We start from the raw sequence: 24,465 nt of genomic DNA on the forward strand, positions 1-24,465 counted from the left end.
GAGGCCCATGCAGGTGATGTGTGCAGTGCCTACAGATAAATCACGCATGTACAGCAAACACACAAAGGGTCAGCCTATGGGATAGTGTGTCCCAGGACCATGTGAGGCATTGTCCAGGTCATCACAGGAGGCTGTGTCAACACATTTACTGGGCCAGTGGGTTACCCCACATTAAAATGTAGGGTCCAGGAGCACACTTATCTCTGCTAGCTACAATGTACTCAAACATGATGTCTGGGTCAAACTCTTTGGTCCATGTTTCCCAATACATTCCCACCAAGAAGAAAGGTGGGGTGAACATACTATTTTAAGGGAGTTGAACTGGAAGAAAGATTTACGAAACACATCAATTTCTCACCAAAGGTTCTGAACAAGAGGCCATATGCCCATGACATCCTAACAACACTAAACAAACCACTGTAGATCCCCTCTCATTCCCCATTCCATTGAGTTTATTGTTTCAGGACACACATCAGCTGTCTGTTAGACTGACATTTATAACAGTAACATTGCTTGGATACAACAACACACAATGCCAAGCCAGACACGTTTTGATCTCTGATGGAAACTTATTTAATCTAATTCATAGGAGGGTGAGATCTATGTGAGGGAGGGCTGGGTCAAAATAAGAAACAGAACCACTTGTTTCTACTTAATGTAACTGTTCTGGCTGGGATTTTAATTAACTGGGTGCATGCCAAGCCCAGGCCAGGCAATAGGCCCCATCCTCTTTGGTATGACTGAATCACGTCCAGAATAAAAGCTGCCATTTATTTTTATATGGCTTATCTGGAGGAATTTAACCTTCTGTGGGGATACTGCAAGCTTTTCCAGGAGCATTTCAGTATCTGATGCCTGGCACAATACTTCTAGATGCTATCTTGTAAAGTGTTAGTTGCCTTCTTATTTGAGCAAGCCACGTTGTTGGTAAAAGCAAGCTGCCTTTTGGAGTTACTTGCCAGGGCAAACACAGAACATGCCACATGTTCATCGCTGAGGGCTCACTTGCGTAATAACAGCTGGACTATAAATTACATAGAAAAAGGAAGACTTTCTTATTATGATAGTATCTGTTACCTGAAGGGACGCTTTACCTGAGGCCTACCTCTTCATTACTGCTGCATCTGTGAGTAATCCACTCAGACAGGTAGCACAACAGCAATATCCCACCGTTTGAAACAGTGCCCCTGCTCAGGCCACACAACATGTCAGGTCAAATTTGAAATGTCCCTTCTCAATCTCCTTCAAAAGATAGGTAAACATTAGGTAACATTTCCAGGAATTATAGCTGTACACCACTGGATGGCAGAAGTCCATTTCGTAGCCCCACCTGTTGGTAGCACACAAATGAGAGCACTAAACTTGCTCTGAACTGGGTTAAAGAGATTTGAGGGGGAAACCTGAGGAAAACCTTCCATGGGAGGCCTGTGCCCTGCTGTGCACAATGTGGGGACGTATCCTGTGCTGACCTTGGCAGGGGAGAAATCCCTTCTCTCCCTCTCAGTTTACATTCTCTCACAGAGCTCTTAAACAGCCCACCACTAACATGATGATTAGGCACTAGGGTTTAATGGCAGGAACCCGGTTACCGAGATATACCAGGATTTTCCCGGGATAAATAACTGCGAGAAACCGGTAAATTATAATAAATTATTTATGTGAACAGCAGGGCGTGAAATGGAACTGTTAAATGTATATGCGATGTCTAAATCTGTCTTCTCTACTGCCTCTGCATGATGAATCAACGCTCAGGGTGGGGACAGACAGCCCATCTCAGTATGGAGCGCAGTTCACAATGCATGTAGACCTCATCTCGCAACTTGTTTTTTATTGTGACAGGTAGGCTAACATTTGCTGCAGCATTGCCTATGCTAGAGTAATGTAAAGACAGAATGCGCGTCTTATTTACCAATCTCCATCTGGCTTTCAGGATGACCTTGTTTTTTAATTGTAAAGATTATTTTATTTGTAATTGCAGCTGCAGAGTTTTAAAACAGCCTATCACTCAAATATCGTTGCTTTAAAACCCGTGTGCGAGCGAGCACTCGCAGTCACTCCCTCTCCATCAACTCCATTCAAATAGCATCCAAAATAAATAATACTGTTCTAGATTGAGAGATAGGCTAGGATATAAATAGCGCTACCTCTTTCAGGTAATAAATTCAATGCAGTATTAGCCTTATATTTGGCCAATTATGATGAGTTACGCATAATAAGCTTCTAAATTACAGCATCTGTCTCTTGCTCAATACGCAAGTACCTGTAGCACCGTTAAAAAACGCTCATTAACTCTTGGGAGTCCAAATGCAGAAAAAAACTAGACAAGAAAAGCTTGCTGGACATTTTTATTTTAGCATTTCTTATGCCAATAGACTATTCGAATAGGGACGCAAGCTCTTATTTGCTGAATGTTAAACACAGAAGCCAATAGTTTGAAAGAAAAGCGAACGCGGGCGATGGCGGAAGGCTATAGTAGTTACTTATTCATACCCATAACCATTCAATCTTTGTTAAGAGAAGTGAAAGCCTTCTGCATCGAATTGTAGTCCTATTTTATTCAAGTATGCCATTAGAATGATTAAGATAAGGACAACGATTGTTTTTTTTAAATGTAACTGTTGAAAGCGAGGAAGGAATGACGCAACAAGAGAGAAAGGGGACGTAGGCTAATAACATTAGGGGAAACATTATGAAAAGGTAAATATGCGTCACCTTACTATAATACAAATAGGCCATATTAGATATCAAAATTCCAATCAAATTCGCTAGCCTATACACATGTGCTGCACCAGAATACTTTACCATGCTCGTAATTCCAGTCCATACAGTACAGTGATACAGTTCACACTAAAAAATATTAGCCAACTGGAGCTAGTTTCATTTATTTTCCCAAGAGATCATATAGGTAGTTACATCGAATGGCTTTTGTGTTTCTCTCAAGCGTAAAATGTGCTGTAGCCTATATCATACTGTATATGTATTGGATAACGGCACAATTATCTGGGCATGTGTAACAGTACAAATTTAAACCGTCCCCTCGCCCATACCCGGGCGCGAACCAGGGACCTTCTGCACACATCAACAGTCACCCTCGAAGCATCGTTACCCATCGCTCCACAAAAGCTGCGGCCCTTGCAGAGCAAGGGGAACTACTACTTCAAGGTCTCAGAGCAAGTGACGTCACTGATTGAAACGCTACTTAGCGCCCACGCTAACTAAGCTAGCCGTTTCACATCCGTTACACTCACCCCTCTTTTGACCTTCCTCCTTTTTCCGCAGCAACCAGTAATCCGGGTCACGGCACCAATGTAACAGTACAAATTTAAACCGTCCCCTCGCCCATACCCGGGCGCGAACCAGGGACCTTCTGCACACATCAACAGTCACCCTCGAAGCATCGTTACCCATCGCTCCACAAAAGCCGCAGCCCTTGCAGAGCAAGGGGAACTACTACTTCAAGGTCTCAGAGCAAGTGACGTCACTGATTGAAACGCTACTTAGCGCCCACGCTAACTAAGCTAGCCGTTTCACATCCGTTACACATGTGCTCATTACATGCCGTTAATGTAGGGCTCATAAAACGTATTTAATATATGGCTCATCAGGCTAGAAGTTGATCACGCTAATCAAAGATCTAATCAAATCCAGCCATTTATATGCTTTATAATGTTTTTGAATGACACTTCCGGTTTTGGCGGGAAATACCGGGTTACCCGGGAGAAAAGTGATTTATTCTCGTGATGGAACATTTGTAAATAAATCGGGGAAATATTCACCATCTAAGTGTGTGTGTGTACGCGCTAGGGCTCATGATTCTATTTGTATTACTATTCAATACTGCGATTATATTTCGATTTGACGTTCCAAACATGCGCGTGTATGTCTGCTACAGAGACAAGACAAAGCAAGTTTTGATAAATCAGTGAAATAAAAAAAAAGCACACTATTTAAAAAGAAAAATGAAAAAAAAATTGAGTTTAGGCGCAGGGACAGCCGATTGGCGCTAGCTAACGCTACCTACAGTAGCAACAAAAATAAATACTTTTACAAATCGATAGCCTACCTGGAGTCAAATATCAATGTTTCAGCCAAAAATACTGTGATATGTAATTATCGATCCCCACTACTAGTGTGCGTACCCGTGTGTGTATTTATGTTCATGCGTGAGTATGTTTTGATTGTGAGAGTCAGTGTGGTAGTAGGGCCCACTGGAAATCCACAAACACCTTTCCACTTCAACTAGCAGCTCTGCGTTTCCAGCTGTGACTGCAGGGAGGGGTGGGTTCACTCTAGTCTATGGAGCAATTAGCTGAAACGGCACTAGAACTTGTGTGGTGCTGCTTGCATCATTTGGATTGTAGGTGTGATTTTCAAAACATTACCTATAGCGGAATTTGAAAGTGAAACATCACTTAAAAACATGGCAATACCACAGGATACAGTACACTGAGAAAACATTGAAGGACTGACATTATTCAACATTCTCTCATTTAAATGTACATGCACAAGCTCCAACATGCATTGCTGAATAAGACTATGCCTGAGCCAGCTGCAGGTATTGTGTATTAGTTTGTTATGTCTTAAAGGGGGTACGTTTCTGTATGTTTAAACATACATTTATTGTCTAAACGTGTGTAAGTTTATGCATGTTTTAATGTGTACATTTTTGTATGTTTTCACCTGTGTGTGCCTGCCATATTTCATCCACTCTGGGAGTCTACTTCCTTGTTTTACAGTATGGAATCGCGACCTGTGTGTAACCTGAACACAGTGCTGGAGGGTGGTTGGGTAACACAGAACAGGACCGATGGAGGTTTGTTCACGGCATTCAATGGCTGGGGGAGGTCAAAGGGCAGCTGGTGAGTCAGAGACTGTTCAAACAGTCCTCCAGAGAGCAAACACGCCTTGGAGCGCAAGACCAGGATATTCAACTGTTTCTCAACACCAAACTCCACTGTGGGATGTGCACTTTCTAGAGACTAGACTATAGTAGAATATAGCCACCTAGCCTACTTGAAATGATACCAATAAAGAAAAAACATTTATAGCCACATCCTCAAATACTGTTGAGAGAGAGACAGCACACAGTGACTATGTTTAACATTGTTTAGCAATCAAAGTGGAGAGTGAGGATTTACATGGCAATAATCTCTTGGGTTCCCTGGTTGATCTTACCATGGCTGTGGCCCTGTGTAAAGGTCTTGCCCGTCATCGGCCGGCCTGGATTAAAGTCCTGGCTCTGTCCATTGGCATTGACGTCCTTCTTCTTCTTCCCTTTGAGCCAGCCGAATGCCCGGCCCAGGGAGCCCCGACGTTTCTTCCTTCGGCCCCCTTTGGTGAGCCTCTCATGGGCAAATACCTCCGCCAGGTCCTGGGGGATCAGGTCCCCCACAGATTCACGGCTAGACATCCCACCTCACACTGGACTTACTCCCTAAGAGAGAGAAAAGGAGATGGAGAAAAGAGAAGGAGTCAATTAGACAAACCCCACCATATTAATGTAACAATACTAGCAATTCTACTCATTGAAGAAAAACCTTTGTATAAATACTTCACCATTGTCTATTCCAATTGCTACAGCAATTGCACACAAGCATTGCGCCATTGGTTTCAATTTACTTCAACACATTTGATCATGCCCTTCTCTCAATGATAGGGTGTTAGGAAGCTCAGAGCCCAGCCCACTCAACCCCCTCCTATCCCGCCTCTCAACCAAACTTCACTGCCTCTGCAAAGAACTGGCACCGCCCTCTTCATTCCTGAACATGTAGTCATAATTCAGTGCCCCACCCGAAGCCACACAAACACACCCACAGACACTAAACAAACATATACACATCCACGTATACTCCAGCACAATACCAGAGAACTGACAGCATCCATCTCCAAAACTAGCTCACTTTTTCTCGCTCTGTTATGGTTTCTCTTTGGCTTTCTCTCAACAACACCAATACAATGAGCTCACCCCCCTCTCCTTCCTGTCAAACTTCTTTCCTCTAAGGCAGGTTTCACAACCTCACTCCTGGGGACCCACTGTGTTGGGTTCACTCCAGCTGAGGATTTTTTTTGACACTCGTCGCCATACCAGCTATGATTCGGGAAGCATGCACTAGAATCTCTCCCAACCCTTGGGCTTTATCGTATGTGATGATGGTTTGGAGGCAGCAAAGGAGTTCACTCTAACCGTTTGGCGGCTAGGATTGGGGACTCCAGCCAAGTTACATGAAAGCACATCAGCCAAATCTCAATTCTTCAGATAGAATGTGTGCTTGAGACATGAAACCAACACATAAGACTCCAAAATCACTTGGCAAGATGTCCCTGTACTGACATACATCCCTAATAGCAAAATGTCCAGGAGCTTTTAAGCCTCGAATATGGGTCTCAAAATGATCATAAAATGGTCAGCACTCCGTTATAACGTATTGAGGATCTGGAATGAGAAGTGGTGTACTGTAATTAAGGCCCTGGTTTGGCTATAGGCACACTAAATGATTGTAGGCAGATGCAGGCTGCCAGGCGCCCCTCACACTGGTCAGAAATGAACCGTTAATCACTCCAATTTCCTGGAGGAACGTCAGCATTCAACCACTGGAACCTCCAATGGAGGAATATGGGTAAACATCTCATCCCCACCCACCCAGACAGGAACCATCACTGAACTAACACCACAGACAATTACTGCTCATGCTCGGCTCTTCCCAAGCAGGGAATTTATTTAACTAGGCAAGTCAGTTAAGAACAAATTCTTATTTTCAATGACGGCCTAGGAACAGTGGGTACAGATTTGTACTTTGTCAGCTCGGGGTTTTGAACTTGCAACCTTCCGGTTACTAGTCCAACACTAACCACTAGGCTACCCTGCCGCCCCAAATATACAAGTTCATATCACATGATTGTCTAATCGGAAATGAGGGGACTTTCCCATGGATGTTCTGTGAAAGAATCAAGAGGATAGCTGGAGAGGAGCTCATGAGTGTAAATGTTTCTCATAAGAAATCTTCACAGAGAGATACTTTGAGTTGCAGTGAAAGGCCAACAGGCCAGTAAAGTGGGTATCCTTTAGTGAAAAGTCTCAGCCCCTTTCATCCATCTGCAGTGAGCCCTGTGTTTCTCTCCATGCAAATTACTGTAATTTAGGGATGAGTGACATCCGTTAATCTAAGCAGTAGCTACATTTGACAATGTGCAGATACAGTGAAGAGATGGCTGTTGAACACTTGGGGACCGACATCTCCTGGGAGACGCATAGCAACCTGGGATACAGTGGAGGACCACCCACCTGACTCAGTTCAAACCAATGTCTTTCTGTTTCACAAAATTATCTACACACATTGCACAAAATGAATTTAGGTCTGACAAAGGCTCATGCTAATGATCCGTGGGTTGACTCATATCCACAGGGCTGGCAGGTTGAAAAGAGAAAACAATGCATTTTTAAAAAATCCATAATTCTTATCTATAGGCTACATTGAGGTGTTTCATTATTTTTACATGGCATTTGTGCGTAGCCTAAGCTTCAGGGCCTAACTGTAGTGCGCCAAACACACACAAATTGCCAAATGCATTTGAGAACTTGGGCAGAAAAAGTTAACGTCGATCCACTGAGGCATAAAGGACAACGTTGGAGAAAAGCTGCAAAATAGAGGGTTGAAAATAAATAGAAGCGAGAGCCAGGACAGTAGTCTAATGTTGGGAAAGATTTGGTGAAGTGGTTAGAGATGATAATAGCACTTCTGTTATGTGTGATTGTGAGGTGCTATAGAAATTAGACAGTCACAAGACAGACTTTAAAATGGCACGTCAAGGGAACTATTGTTCAGATGGGTTAAATGGAGTAGTAGCCTAACTGAAATATGGACACTGACTCTAGGTCTAAAACCTCTCAGATAGCCTAATGTAATATGAACTCCTGAAGAATGAACAATTTCTTAACATAAAATTACACAAAAAAAATGTACATTTTGACTCAGGAACAGGAGTGGAGAAATATTTCTTTCTTTCAGCATCTTGAGAGAATTAATGAGTGGTTAGGATCGTCTGTAAAGGTGCCATCTTCATCAGCATCATAAAATCTGATAGTATTTCAACCACATAAAAATATGCATCCAAGCCGAACAGATCTTATAAAAAAAACAAAACAAATCATGTTGGGTCGTTTTAACAGCTTTTCATTTCCTTAAAAGGGATATTTCATTTTTTACTGTTTACTTTTAGTGTTGAAGCATCATCCAGACAGTTTTGGTCAAAGTTCCATTCCTGAGATGTGTGTCGTCTGGCTTAGTTGCTTGCATGAGCCAAATAGTGGTAGAGGTGAGACTCACCCAAAAACGTGCTTCAAAATGACTCCAAATAAAATTCTACAGACTATTACGTTTTCTGGGGGCCTGTAGAAAAATGTGATATAGGACTAACTATTTCAGCTGAAGTACGTTGCCAGTGTTGTTCCACTTGCACGAGCAACAAGTATGACACTCCAGAGCTGGCATGTCATGTCTCGCTTGTCAACAGAGGATAACGAAAACAAGCAGCATTGCACTAGCTATGACAGGGATACGGATAGATTAGATGTCCATATCTATGACAGGGATATGGATAGTCTACATGTTCCTAGCTATGACAGGGATAAGGACAACCTAGATGTCACTAGCAAGGACAGGGATAAGGATAACCTAGATGTCCCTAGCTAGGACAGGGATAAGGATAACCTAGATGTCCCTAGCCAGGACAGGGATAGTCTACATGTCCCTAACTATGACAGGGATACAGATATCCCTGTCCTAACTAGGGACATCTAGGCTAAGGACAACCTAGATGTCACTAGCTAGGACAGGGATAAGGATAACCTAGATGTCCCTAGCCAGGACAGGGATAGTCTACATGTCCCTAACTATGACAGGGATACAGATATCCCTGTCCTAACTAGGGACATCTAGGCTAAGGACAACCTAGATGTCACTAGCTAGGACAGGGATAAGGATAGCCTAGATGTCCATATCGATGACAGGGATAAGGATAGTCTACATGTCACTAGCTAGGACAGGGATAAGGATAGTCTACATGTCCCTAGCTATGACAGGGATAAGGATAGTCTACATGTCCCTAGCTAAGACATGGATAAGGATAGTCTACATGTCCCTAGCTAAGACATGGATAAGGATAGTCTACATGTCCCTAGCTATGACAGGGATAAGGATAGTCTACATGCCCCAAGCTATGACAGGGATAAGGATAGTTTACATGTCCCTAGCTAAGACATGGATAATTATAGTCTACATGTTCCTAGCTATGACAGGGATACGGATAGCCAAGATGTCGAAAGAAGCTACATAGGTAGTTGGATTGCTAAAGTAGTAGTGTATAACATGTTTATATGTTCTTTAACTTATTCAAAAGTGTATTTTTCTATTAGTTGTATGTGTTGACTTTCATAACCTTTATATTACTAATGGATTGTCAAAAACACATACCTGCACAATGTGTCTTTATTTGGGAACATGTTTGTCTCATAAAAACAAGCTTTTATTTGGGAACAACAAGTAACTTTGTTGTTCACATACACATAGCCAGTTATACACCTTGTTACATGGTTATAGCCATGTTGTGTAATAACATGTAATGACACCAAGTTCAGTCTTTATACATTCTTCAGAATCAAGTGGTTCAGAGAAGCAAGTGTGCGTCCTCAGACTCCTTGAATCCAATGTATACTCCTAAAGGTAAAGGATACTTTCTACGGATGGCCTCAACGACGCATGAGTAATACTGTCTTACCTTTTCCAAGCTACTCCCTTGAGTGCCCATTCCATCACAACACGACAATATTGACTATGGAACAGGGGAAAATATCAACAAGGGATCATTATATGAAACAGATAATACATTAAAATTGATATGTATACATTATTTATAACTTCAATTTCAGATGTTTACTTCCTGCCCGTTATTTTAAGTTGATCTTAGGGACATGGAAAAACATTTAAATTACTCCTGGGTTGATAAGGGCTAGGAGATCTGCATGATGTCACACAGACTGTTGCGCTGTGATCAACATCAGTGTCTTCGGTTGCCATTATCAAGTCCAATCGGAACAGCACAGACATTCAATTTCAGTCAACATTGGCTTGAATTTCTCAGATTTTTCACATTCACACCACCAGTTCCAAGTTTGTGGGGACGTTTTTTTTTGGGGGGGGGGGGGGGGGGGTGAGTCTGGCCACTGCATGGCTCATGCAAGCATCTAAAGCCTGTCAAAGAAATCTCAGGAATGGAACTCTGACCATAACTGTCTGGATGATGCTTTAACCCTGAAAGTAAGTGGAAAATAGGTCTAAAATGCAAAAAAAAGAAAAGGAAATATCCCTTTAAACCGGTCAAATCTTTCACGTTTTGTTTATTGCATTTTCTCCCTGGTCCCTAAACGTCTTTGCTGGGTGAGAGAAGCAGATACGAAAGAGGAAAGAGAAACTTTAGCAATGTCAACTGGATTGAAGCATTCTATTGATTTATGACATTCTGGTGAGCAAGAGTTTTAGTCTTTTACGGCAGTGGTTCGCAAACTTTTTATAGGTCCGTACCCCTTCAAACATTCATCCTCCAGCTGCGTTCCCCCTCTAGCACCAGGGTCAGCGCACTCTCAAATGTTGTTTTTTGCATCATTGTAAACCTGCCACACACGCACTATACATTTATTAAACAGAGTGTGAGTATGTCACTTCTCACAAGCCAGGTAGTGATAAATAGCTCTTATAGGACCAAGGCACAAATAATAATCAATCATTTTGCTCTTTATTTAACCATCTTACATATAAAACCTTATTTGTTCATCAAAAACTGTGAATAACTCATCACTGGTTAATGAGAAGGGTGTGCTTGAAAGTATGCACCTAACTCTGCAATTTTGGGTTGTATTGGTTTGAAATCATTTTCCACACAGTCTGTGCCTGTATTTATTTGTCATGCTAGTGAGGGCTGAGAATCCACTCACATAGGTAAGTGGCAAAGGGCATCAGTGTTAACAGCACGATTTTCCAAGGCAGGATGCTCTGAGCGCAGCCCAATCCAGAAATCTGTCAGTGGCTTCTGATAAATTCAATTTTGATGAGGCTCTCTTGTTCAGATATCGGTAAGTAAACTGGAGGCAGGGCATGAAAGGGATAACGAATCCAGTTGTTTGTGCCATCCATTTCGGGAAAGAACCTGCGTAATTGCGCTCCCAACTCACTCGTTCTTCGCTATATCTCATTTGACATTGTCCATAAGCTTGAGTTCATTTGCACACAAACAAAATCATACAATGATGGAAAGACCTGTGTGTCGTCCTTGTTAATGCAGACAGAGAAGAGCTCAAACTTCTTAAAATCATAGCCTCAATTTTGTCCTGCACATTGAATATAGTTGCGGAGAGTCCCTGTAATCCTAGATTCAGATCATTCAGGCGATGAAAAAACATCACCCAGACAGGCCAGTCGTGTGAGAAACCCATCATCATGCAAGCAGTCAGACAAGTGAAAATGGTCAGTAAAGACAACTTTGTCTCTAAATTCTATGCCCTTTGATAACCAGCGCACTTCTGTAAGTTGTAAAAGCGTTACATGGTCGCAGCCCATATCATTGCAAAGTGCAGAAAATGCACAAGATTTCAGGGGCCTTGCTTTAACAAAGTCAACCATTTTCACTGTAGTGTCCAAAACGTATTTCAAGCTGTCAGACATTACCTTGGCAGCCTCTCAGTGGATGCTGCAGTGTACCCAAGTGGCATCAGGAGCAACTGCTTGCACGTGCTTTACCACTCTACTATGTCTCCCTGTCATGGCTTCTACGCCATCAGTACAATCACCAACACATCTTGATCACCAAAGTACATTTGATGTCACAAAAGCTGTCCAGTACTTTAAAAATATCCTCTCCTGTTGTCCTGGTTTCCAGAAGAGGATGTCTTCTTTAAATTGATCCCCCATAAACGTAACGGACAGGAGCTGTGCCAGGCCCGCCACGTCTGTTGACTCATCCAGCTGTAAAGCATAGAATTCACTGGCTTGTATGCGAAGCAGTTATCGTTTCAAAACATCTCCTGCCATGTCACTGATGCATCGTGAAACAGTGTTGTTTGATGAAGGCATTGTCTATAGTTTTTTTGGTCTTTTCCCCCAGCATTGTCCCAGCCACATCCGTAGCAGCAGGAAGAATGAAGTCCTCCACAATAATATGGGGCTTGCCTGTCCTAGCCACTTAGTAGCTCACCATACAAGACGCTTCTAGCCCCTTCTTATTAATGGTATTTGTTGCTTTTATACAAGTCTTACTACTCAAAAGTCATCTAAATTCTCACAAAAAACTACGGTGGCTTATTTTTCAAATTGCCATGTTTTGTTTAAGAGTGAAGGCTTAATCAAGTTGTGAGAGCACTTTTGCACATATAACACTGTGGCTGAGGAAAGGCACTACTCCCAATATAAGTGAACCCCAAATAAATGTAGTGCTCATCATATTTGCACCTCTTAGATGGTCCAACGTCCCTGTTTGTTGTTCGGCGCTTTTCCAGGTAAGGGAGCAGTAGCTCTTCAGCTGCATCAGATTCACAACTGTCAGTGTCCATGCTAGCTGGGCTAACATCAAATGTAGAATTATTGATGTTAGCATTGGATGTGCTCGTGGAAGCAGAACAACTTGTCGTTGACAGGTGCAGTACTACCAGTAAAGCTGGTATGTGTCTCTATGGACGCGGGCCTTACTTTTTTTGACCATTTATCAATATTCGAGCAAACGGAATGAGCAGCAGCTATGAGAGTAACGGTTAATGTGATTGGATGGTAATTATGAGACTAGGTTACCTGAATTTGACATTGTGTTATTTTGTTGAACACTAGATGGTTTAAATGTTATTTTTGGCAGTGAAACGAGGCTACTCAGGTGAGAAAAAAACTCACCCAAATGTAAAGCCCCATTGGCAAATTTAAATGGAAATGTTTGAAAATGTGCAGAATATCTTTAAAAATAAAGTGAATCACAACGCGTACCCCAGTTTGGGAATACTTGTTCTAGAGTAACAAGTAATGACAGAAGAGAAGCTGCATTTGCATGTATCCAATTATAGACAAGTTGACTAACAAATGGCCTACCAAAATGTTGGAAATTATATGAAGAAACATATACCTATCTAAAATGGCCTGTCAAAAAAAGGTTCGTCTCTCTCTGACTGGGCATTCTCTATATTTGCGGGTGAGGGTCAGGGGCGGGCCGCAGATTTTCACATATACAGTACCAGTCAAAAGTGTGGACACACCTACTCATTCAAGGGTTTTTCTTTATTTTTGACTATTTTCTACATTATAGAATAATAGTGAATAAATAAAACTATGAAATAACACATATGGAATCATGTAGTAACCAAGTGTTTTGTTACTACAAATATATTTTAGATTGGCATTCTCTCAACCTCCATCACCTGGAATGCTTTTCCAACAGTCTTGAAGGAGTTCCCACATATACTGCGCACTTGTTGGCTGCTTTTCCTTCACTCTGCGGTCCAACTCATCCCAAACCATCTCAAATGGGGTTGAGGTCGAGTGATTGTGGAGGCCAGGTTATCTGATGCAGCACGCTATCACTCTCCTTCTTGGTCAAATAGCCCTTACACAGCCTGAAGGTGTATTGGGTCATTGTCCTGTTGAAAAACAAATGATAGTGGGACTAAGGGGAAACCAGATGGGATATCGCTGCAGAATGCTGTGGTAGCCATGCTGGTTAATTGTGCCTTGAATTCGAAATCAATCACTAACCGTGTCACCAGCAAAGCACCTCCACACGGTGGAAACCACAAATGCGGAGATCATCCGTTCACCTACTCCGTGTCTCACAAAGAAAGCAGTTGGAACCAAACATTTCAAATTTGGTTCAAAGTTCTTGACGTTTTCCGTATTAACTAACATTCATGTCTTAAAGTAATGATGGACGGTAATTTCTCTTTGCTTATTTGAGCTGTTCTAGCCATAATATGGCTTGATCTTAATAATAATACTTGATCTTTTATCAAATAGGGCCATCTTCTGTATACCACCCCTGCCTTGTCACAAAACGGACTGGCTCAAATGCATTAAGGAAATAAATTCCACAAATTAACAAGACACACCTGTTGAAATTGAAATGCATTCCTGGTGACTACCTCATGAAGCTGGTTGAGAGAATGCCAAAAGTGTGCAAAGCTGTCAAGGCAAAGGGTGGCTACTTTGAAGAATCACAAATATGAAATATTTGTAGTAACCAAAAGTTACTACAAATATATTTTATGTTTGTGATTCTTCAAAGTAGCCACCCTTTTCACTGCCTTGACGACAGATTCCATATGTTATTTCATCGTTTTGATGTCTTCACTATTATTCTACAATGTAGAAAATAGTACAAATGAAGAAAAACCCTTGAATGAGTAGGTGTGTCCAGACTTTTGACTGGTACTGTGGTCGGGTGGTTGCGGATAGGTTCTTAGCAATTGCGGGCGGGTGCAGGTGAACAGCTGACCCGCGCACCACTAGCTTATGCATTTATAAGTAAGTAGTCTAAACCACATTCACATTAGCACATAAGAGATCATTAATGACAACATTGTATATAGTTCCAGTGGATCTAATCACAATGCTGTTGCTGTGCAGTCATGACCAACCCTTAGATAAATACATGTTTGCCTAAGTATACAACAGAGCACTTAGGACTATTGTGAACACTTTAGTCGGGACGTTACCATAGAGACCCTCTTTCTCACACACACAAATTAAGAATCAGGACACACCAAAACTCTGTCACACAAAGTTGCCCCTGCCAAAATTACACAGTTGCTTCATTGGCACTGTAATTATAGTACTCCAAAACACACAGCTCAATGGTGGCTGGGTGTTGACGCAAATGATACACACATAATAACACACACAAAAATAGGGTTTAACAAAAAGTCTCAAGGAACGTGTGATTTAAGATATAAACATTGATTAATACGTGGCTATTGATTTACCTGCATCCACACACATGAGCAATCATTAGCCTCCCCTGTGGTTTTCCAGCCCAGCCCAATCCTGCTGGAGCAGGCCTGTGCTCTGACATGCTGTTTACTTTTCCCTCACAATAGACGTGGTGCTTTCACATTGGCCAGGAGAAACGTCTACTGAACAGTCCTACACAGGACAACAGCAGCAAAATAGCTCATCAGTAACTACAAGACAGTGTAGAGGATAGAATGTTGTGTTTGACTCCCTTCTTTGAGAACAGAACGGCTTGTGATTGTAAATCCTGGAGCAGTGAGGGCCCTGACAGTTTGCACTACCGTATGTCATTGACCCACATTAATTCCATGGGATCTGTAGGTCTCCAGTTTTATGAGGAAGCCTGGGGAGGGAAGCAGTGAAAAGCTGCATTGCCTGAAGCAACCATCAGACCCACACACCACGATGTATGTAAACCAGGCCACATATCAAACATCTGCAGTGCAGCTCATCCCGAGTATCCCAATCCAGCTTTTGAAGGGTGTGTATTTCCTGGTTGAAATGTATCACAGCAAAGGCAAACCAGTTTGTGCGACTTTGGTTTGGTTAACCTGCTATGGCAGACATATACAGACCAATGTAATGCAACAGCACAACCTATACAGTGCCTTCAGAAAGTATTTGCTCATTTTTCCACATTTTGTTGCGTTACAGCCAGAATTTAAAATGGATTCAAATTAAGTGTGTGTAGGCCAGTGACAAACAATACCCCATAACGTCAAAGGGGAATGCAAAGCTGAAATGTCTTGAGACAATCGGTATTCCACCCCTGTCATGGCACACCTAAATACATTCAGGAGTAAAATAGTAATAAGTCACAATAAGTTGCATGGCCTCAGTCTGTGTGCAATAATAGTATTTAACATGATTTTCTAATGACCATCTCATCTCTGTGCCCCACACATTCAGATAATTGTAAGGTCGAGCAGGTCGATCAGTGAATTTCAAACACAGATTCAACCACAAAGACCAGGGAGGTTTTCCAATGCCTCACAAAGGGCACCTATTGGTAGATGGGTAAAATAAAATAAAAACAGACATTGAATATCCCTTTGAGCACAATGAAGTTATTAATTACACTTTGGATGGTGTATCAATACACCCAGTCACTACAAAGATACAGGCGTCCTTCATAACTCCGTTGCTGGAGAGGAAGGAAACCGCTCAGGGATTTCACCATGAGGCCAATGGTTACTTTAAAACAGTTACAGAGTTGAATGGCTGTAATAGGAGAAAGCAGAGGATGGATCAACATCCTTGTAGTTACTCCACAACACTAATCTAATTGACAGTGAAAAGAAGGTTGTCTAGCAATGATCAACAACCAATTGACAGATCTTGAAGAATTCTGAAAATAGGCAAATGTTGCACAATCCAGGTGTGGAAAGTTCTTGTGAATCTTTCTGGGTAAATCTACAACTGTAAATCGATGCCAAAGGTGATTCTAACATGTATTGACTCATGGAGTTGAATATTTATCTAATCAAGATATATTAGCGTTTTATTTGAATGATTGTATTTATTTTTAACAAATGTTAGAATTTTTCTTCCACTTTCACATTAGAGTATTTTGTGTAGATCGTTGACAAATAAATGACAATTAAATAAATGTTTATCCCACTTTGTAACAACAAAACACAGTAAAAGTCAAGGGGCGTGAATACTTTCAGAAGTATTGTGTAAGTGAGGGTTGGAATAAGTTTACACTACAGGAGTTGTTGCAAAAGTGACTCAGAGTGAAGAAGCAGACCAGGCTGGTACATGTGCCCGTGGGGACAAGTCAAAAAGGGTGTGGCAGTGAAACAGACGTCTTTGTTTAAAGAGTGAGTATAGCTTGGTTTAAGCAGGAGCACATTCACCTTGATATGGGAGTCTGGGCTCCAGGATTTAAAGTGGCAGTGCAAAGTTTAAGTTCCAGTCAGACTCAATGCCCAGTCATCCTACAGCATCCCCTCTGACCCAACGGCTCCCCCAGGGAGAGCTCCCCCAGGATAAGCTACAGTTTTGAACACTTTGTGAAATAATGTGACGTGCTGCTATAATAGAGAGTTAACATTTTACTAGTGTGAAAGTGGCTTTACTGTTCTTTCATGAATCAGGGTGTGCCTTTATTCTGTAGCCGTTATCAAAGAAAAGAGAGCAGCAGCACTCAAGTAAAGGGCATTTTACAGAGAGGCAGTCGATTAGAACACCATACACATTCTAAACCAGAGAAGTGCATGCATTCATTATGTATGTCCATTGCTGTAGGTGAGGCACTACTATAGGGGAAAACTGGAATAACCTAATGAATTCCATTTCCTACAAAGGATTGTCACATGAAGCAATGACAGCGGGGGGAGGTTTCTAAAACATTTTGTTATGTTGTGCACATGGCTCTGGGCAGTTCCTAGTCTTCCTATTTACTTGTTGTGCAAAACAGTAGAAAGAGGAAACATTGAAATACATCCGATAAGACAAATGGCCTTCCAAAGAGAGAGGCTGAATGCCAGGATTTCAAGAATACTGTATATAGCTACGCATTCATCTTGAGAGGAAATCCCTTACGTACATTTTGTTGTTGCTATTAAAGGATGTGAGGATCAGGAGTGATAAAAATGCAACAATACATGCCAATTAAGTAAGATAAGGGCCGTCGACAGGGAATCAGGGTCATTATTGTATTAGTACTTTTTTTTTTGGGCCCATCCTTTTGTCCTTTTTGGAGGACAAAAGTAACTTTGCTTTACATTTTTGTTTTTACAGCTTTTTTGTTACACATGGGCAATTCCACAGTAGACTCAGATTTTTCACTTACAATGTATGCCAAACAAAAACCATTGATTTCAAAAGTTTAACAAACCATACAACTATGTACAAGGAAGACTTAATTTACACAGAACATTTTACAAAAACACATTGACTGGAAGAACTGTGCAGATGCAAAGTTTGTTAACAGAATTTCTGTAAAATCTCCATCAGTTTTTTTTATGAGTCCATGTTCTCCAAAAAAAACTCTAATCTTTGGTCCGAATTAAGATTCAATGGTGTCTGCAGAAAGAATTGGGTTATTGAACTACAGTAAGTAAAGTGGATTTACTCCCAGTAACAGAATAGCGGAGACAAAATTGAATCATGGGTCCCTTATCTGTGCTACGCAGAAAATGCATAGTTATGGACGTGAATGCCATTCTCTTCATGGGGATGTATCCTAAATAGGTACACAAATGTAGAAACATGCAATATCCTCCTGCATATCTGGGTATTATTCTACACACTGACTATTATTTTAATGAGCTCTTCCCCCAAACAAGACCAAATCTGGTTGGTCCGGACCAAATCATAGACATCCATGTTTGATAAATTTGTACATCAGAGTACAGCACAGTAGAGTAGAGTTCAGTACAGTATAGTGTACTCAACTCGTGTGCTCTACTTTTTACTATACTGAATTCCACTTTTCTTTACTCTACTGTCCTGTACTGTATTGTCCAAACTGGTGAACCCAACATTGGTTTGTGACTACTACGATTTAACTCTTTAGCCAATTAAATTGCAGATCTGGTAACAGAATTTAAAGTTTTAAGCACTTGTAAAAAATACATCTGGTGACCACCATTTGCCTAATGCAGCAGGATAAATCTCCTTCACATAGAGTTAATCAGGCTGTTGATGGTGGCCTGTGGAATGTCGTCCCACTCTTGGCTGTGCGAAGTTGCTGGATATTGGTGGGAGCTGTCGTACACGTCGATCCAGAGCATACCAAACGTACTCAATGGGTGACATGTCTGGTGAGTATGCAGGCCATGGAAGAACTGGGACATTTTCAGCCTCGAGGAATTGTGCACAGATCCTTGCATTACCATGCTGAAACATGAGGCGATAGCAGCGAATGAATGTAAAGACAATGGGCCTCAGGATCTTGTCACAGTATCTCTGCACATTGAAATTGCCATAGACAAAATGCAATTGTGTTAGTTGTCTGTAGCTTATGCCTGCCCATAACATAGTACCCCATGGTGGCAGTTCACATCAGCAAACAACGCGCCCAGACGATGCCATACAACGCTGTCTGCCATCTGCCCGGTACAGTTGAAACTGGGATTTATCTGTGAAGAGCACACTTCTCCAGTGTGCCAGTATCGAACATTTGCCCACTGTAGTCGGTTACAACGCCGAAATGCAGTCAGGTCAAGACCCTGGTGAAGATGACGAGCATACAGAGAATCTGTTTCTGCTTGAACTCTTCAGTTGTGCAAACCTACAGTTCCATCAGCTGTCTGGGTGGCTGGTCGTAGAAGATCCTGCAGGTGAAGAAGCCGGATGTGGAGGTCCACGGCTGGCATGGTTACACACGGTCTGCGGTTGTGAGGCCAGTTGGACGTACTGCCAAATTCTCTAAAATGAAGTTGGTGGCTTATGGTAGAGAAATGAACATTCAATTATCTGGCAACAGCTCTGGTGGACATTCCTGCAGTCAGCATAACAATTTTATGCTCCATTAAAACTTGAGCCTTCTGTGGCATTGTGTTGTGTGACAAAACTGTACATTTCAGAGTGGCCTTTTTTTGTCCTCAGCACAAGGTGCACCTGTGTATATGATCAAGCTGTTTAATCAGCTTCTTGATATGCCACACCTGTCAGGTGGATGGATTATCTTGGCAAAGGAGAAATGCTCACTAACAGGGATGTAAACAAATTTGTGAACACAATTTGAGAGAAAAGCGTTTGTGTGTATATGGAAAATGTCAGGGATGTTTTATTTCAGCTCATGAAATGAACACTACATGTTGTGTTTACATTTTTGTTCAGTATACAGTTTTTTCAGTAATAACTATTACCGGTCATGAGGTTTTTAATCCCACCCCTCTGCTACTCTCATTCAGGGTCATTGTTGCTGTAAGGGGGAAATATGTGGAGTCGAGCACAGATCTGTTCAAGTCTGAGTGCTTTTGGGACACTGTAGCCATGCAGCAGCTTGTCTAAGAGTAGAGGCTGCATTCCTGAGAGATTGATAATTGCTGAGGAACTCCCCTTTCCAAATCTCCTTCAGCCTCTCTCTCTTGTTCTCCTTTCTCATGACTGGGCACTTGAATCTGCCTGTTTCTAGACCTCCTCAGTGTTGCTGTGGGCCTAAGCCTGGACCTCTGTATTTTTGGAAGAAAACCAGGGGAGAATAAGTATTTTGACAGTAGTGACAGTGGCTACTGGGGGGAAAAACACAGCTGAGACTTAAAGTACATCCTCCCCTGCCACTGGCATCTCTGAAGCCTCTGTTCTAGACAGTTAAAACAAGCCCTCTGTGCCCTGACCACAATAACACACACACTGAGCATGCTGAGAGGACTAGGAAACATTATTGGAAACTCTATGGGACATGCAGAAATACAGGAGAACAGTCTAGTCCAGCAGTGGAAAGATGCAAATGTTCTCTATGTAAATGTTTGTTTTATATTTCAGAAGGCTTAAAATGGGCAACTAAAAGAAAGTATGTCCCATTTGGCTAATACAACTGATACACAGTCCCCAAGCTTATACTTATGCACCGTCAAGGACAGTCGGACTGAGAACATGAGACACACATATTGAGGGCCAATGTTTTAACTCATTGGATTTCTCATTAATATTGATCAAAGGCTCATTGATGACAGATGAGTAACTCAGCCAATCCCACTGATTAAACCTATTGTCTGCCACTCCGTCTACACACAGAAGGCTCCTCACTACACTGCAGACATGAGTCACTGCTGATTCCACTACACTCACGACACTGTCGCCCATTCCAGACTGTGATTAGAAGGTCTACAGCCCATCATAAGAGGGATGTTCTCTTTCCACTGCTGCAAACTAAGTTCTGTACTGACCAGGCCCCCTCTCTCCACTGCTGCAATGGTTACTGTGGTCATTCTACTGAGTTCTCCCAACACTGACTACAGTCTAGAGACTGAGCTATTATTCCTCTTAGCACCCTCAGTCTGTCATGCCCTCACCCCTCTCCTACTAGTGTCCTGAGTTTTTCATGGTCAAGTTCCAACCTGGGGGAAAAGTCAGGGCCCTAGCTGTGCAGAGGCATCCCCTCCTGGCTCTGTGGTTACATAAGGCACCTGTTATCTCCATGGATACAAGCCATGGCCTGGCTTGCGGCCAGGTGAGAAGGAAGCACCACCAGTAAAGGACACACCCTTCCTAAACAAAAGTATATTGTCTCCACTACAGTTCAGACTGTTCTGTAGAGGTCAGGGTGAACTCATTAGGGGCAGAGGTTAGGTGGGTTGGTTGTGTGAAATGGTCAGGAAAGAGACTATACACCAATGTTTATTAGCAGACTACACTGGTAATTACTGCTAATTATCAGGTTCTAGTTGTCCATAATAACATTAATGAGAAAGAACAAGCAACTGACATTGTGACAACATCTAGCACGACGGATAAATCTGGCCAAATAGTCTCCAAATGGACTCTATCCATGGAAAGACACCAATACATTCCCCAACTGATCTGCAGTCAAGACAATGTTATGCTTTAAGCTTCCAGTTCAAAGTCCATGGACAGGCAATGTACAGTATGTCTACAAACAGAGGGAGACCCTGGGGAACTGAGAATGTCAGGTTATCTTCACTCATGATAAAGGATAAAGGAAATAAATTAGACTGCCATGTGGCCATTTACTGGGAGAGATCATACCAACCAACATCACCAGTGTCATAAGATTGTCAGTGTCCATGAGTACTGCTCAGATAATTAATAGAAAAACTGATTTAGCCTTTCATTGCAAAGACCTCCTTAGTAAAACATTTTTAGGATTATATCTTTCTACCCGTTTGTTTAACTGTTCCTGGATCACCAAAGGCCAAGCTACACAAATCTCCACCACATCTGAACCTGCATCCCACTTCTGACATTAACTTTGGGCTCCCGAGTGACACAGCAATCTAAAGGCACTGCATCTCAGTGCTAGAGGCGTCACTACAGACCCTGGTTCGATTCCAGGCTGTATCGCAACCGGCCGTGATCGGAATTCCCATCGGTCAGCGCACAATTGGCCCAGCGTCGTCCGGGTCAGGCCAGGGTAGGTCATCATTGTAAATAAGTATTTGTTCTTAACCGACTTGCCTAAGTAAATAAAGGTTAAATAAAATAAATTAAAACTGCGAATGGTTGGCTGTACCTTAGCCAAGTACATCAACTCCTCCACTGAGTTGAGTGAAGACAAGTTTTTTTTTTATGAACCTCAGACTCCTTTGAGTTGTTATGCATCGATACTTAAATTCTTAAACACTTACTGTGTACCCATTTGTCCTCTGTTGTTGCATGCCTTTCTTTGCTTAAATCCATACTTTAACATTTTATTATAATCAAATACAACCACCAAATTCGCACCGAGTTGCCATCTTAGAGCAACAGCAGTGAGGAAACAGTCAGGTGGTTGTATGATAAACGTTTAATTAAAAAGCATGGATTTCAGAAAACAAAGAACGGCCTGCAACAACAGAAGACAAACATAGGTACACAGTAAGGGTATTGACTCAGTGACTAGAAGGAGTCTTCTGTGCTTAGCCTGAAGACCTGGCATTGAATTCAATGTCGGACATAAATGAACGTTTGGATCGTTTTAAGTTTCCTCTCACAACCTCCACAAGACAGAATGTTGAATCAATTTAGATTTTAACTTACTTTACCGGTTGTTCGTGCGGTTAGTACTTTTGCAGGTAGGAATGTGAGACAATATATCCACCTTACTTTACCGGTTGTTCGTGCGGTTAATACTTTTGCAGGTAGGAATGTGAGACAATATATCCACAGCAAAGTATAATAACAGCACATTCAGATTTCTGTATTTTTATATTGTGCTAGAAATCTGAATACACTACCAGTGCTTTGAAAAATTGATGTAATTTTACTTTCCTGTGCATATAGTCTCACATTCCTACCAGCAAAAGGACCAACCACACAGAAAACCGGTAAAGTACGTTAAAATATAATTGTATTCAACATTCTGGCTTGTGGAGGTCATAAGGATTCAAATGTATTCAACATCTGGTCTTTAGGGTAGTCTGCGCTCTAGCTGTACTGTACCATCAACCGCCAATCATAGCATATTTCAGAATGCCTACCACACATTCTAAAAGCTAGATACCTCAATGAGATCTTATGTTTCCTCACTATTTAATAAGAAAGCTATTATGTGATGAAAGTTATGAATTTACAAGTTGGATAATTGTCAGAACTTAAAAAAAAAAAAATCAAGACTGAGATAAAACACCAAGTTACATTCCTTTGCTCATTATCACACAAAAGCGACATTCAGCAGTGCTACACACACTTTTTGACCATAAAATATGAGAAACATAAAGAATTCAAAAGGAATTGGTTTTACCTTTTGGAAAAAAAGTTTTAGGTCCCGATTTGATAGATAAGTCTTCCTTATCTGCTTTCCATTTGAAGCGTTTCCACTGCGTTCCTCTCAAGTTTATTTTCAGAACCTGGACTGAAAATCCAGGTAAACCATATCCGCAAAGTGTGCCACAGGAGGAGACTAGTGATATTTTGCTGAAACGCTACAATAATTGTTTTGTACAAACTAGAGCAATCGGTTTTGCACACGGACGCTCCAATTGTTTCCAACAACTGACAAAATGCTTGCGTCTGTGCTGTCCAACCTATGGCTGTAGTGCGCGCACAGGTGAGGACATGAAAGGAATTACCGATGATGTTGAGGACCGCCCGCCTGGTGGCGGGGAAAATATCCCTCATATAACCTGTTATCGTTCTCTTTTCTTCTTCTTCTCTATTATTGCCCACCCAGAAAAAGGTTATTAAAGATTGCATTATCACTTGTTGGTGTGTGGATACGACTTTTAGATTGTCATGATAACAAATACTTCTGACACATGAATATAGTGTAACTTCTTATTTTGACAGCTATCAGAGTGATTAAGGTCAGATTTATTTTCATCAGATAATTGAATTATTTATCATACTTATCATCAACTTATTTACATTAAGTTATCTAATCTCATTATCACCAAAACAGCATTTACAAGGACCAGATAAATCAGCACAAATAGGCTTCTCTTCAATCTACTGAACAACTGAAATGAACATTTGGAAAGAACTGAAATGTAGTTACACTGGGAATGTTTAAATTATGTATTCAAAATAAACAAGAAAAATACAATAATGTGTGTGTTATTAGTTTAAGAACACTATGTTTGTCTATTGTTGTGACTTAGATGAAGATCAGATCAAATTTGATGACTAATTTATGCAGAAATCCAGGTAATTCCAAAGGGTTCACATACTTTTTCTTGCCACTGTAGTTGAGGGTGCCAGTGACACTTTTATAACCCTTGTGCATGCAGCATATACACTGAGTGTACAAAACATTAGGATCAACTTCCAAATATTGAGTTGCACCCCCCTTTGACCCCATAACAGCCTCAATTTGTTGGGG

The 24,465-nt window shown here is 41.5% G+C and overlaps 1 protein-coding gene across 4 annotated transcripts in view; it reads right to left on the reverse strand.

Moving 5' to 3' along the window:
- Positions 1-23,763, reverse strand: part of LOC110505455 (uncharacterized) — a 39,918-nt gene extending 16,155 nt beyond the window's left edge. For 2 of the 4 annotated variants that reach the window (XM_021584683.3, XM_021584682.3), the window contains exons 1-2: positions 23,389-23,763; positions 5,176-5,434 (exon numbers count right to left, since the gene is read on the reverse strand). In XM_021584683.3, the coding sequence (XP_021440358.3) occupies positions 5,176-5,410 (235 nt within the window). In that variant the 5' untranslated portion in view covers positions 5,411-5,434; positions 23,389-23,763. Of the gene's footprint in view, positions 1-5,175; positions 5,435-5,556; positions 5,709-23,388 lie in introns of those variants that run through there. The other 2 variants (XM_036962639.2, XM_090220709.1) reach the window with 2 other exon arrangements.
- Positions 23,764-24,465: the final 702 nt, after the last annotated feature.

Source organism: Oncorhynchus mykiss, chromosome 25 (assembly GCF_057628025.1).
Source record: "Oncorhynchus mykiss isolate SJ-2025 chromosome 25, ASM5762802v1, whole genome shotgun sequence".
In the NCBI taxonomy this organism is placed as follows: Eukaryota; Metazoa; Chordata; class Actinopteri; order Salmoniformes; family Salmonidae; genus Oncorhynchus; species Oncorhynchus mykiss.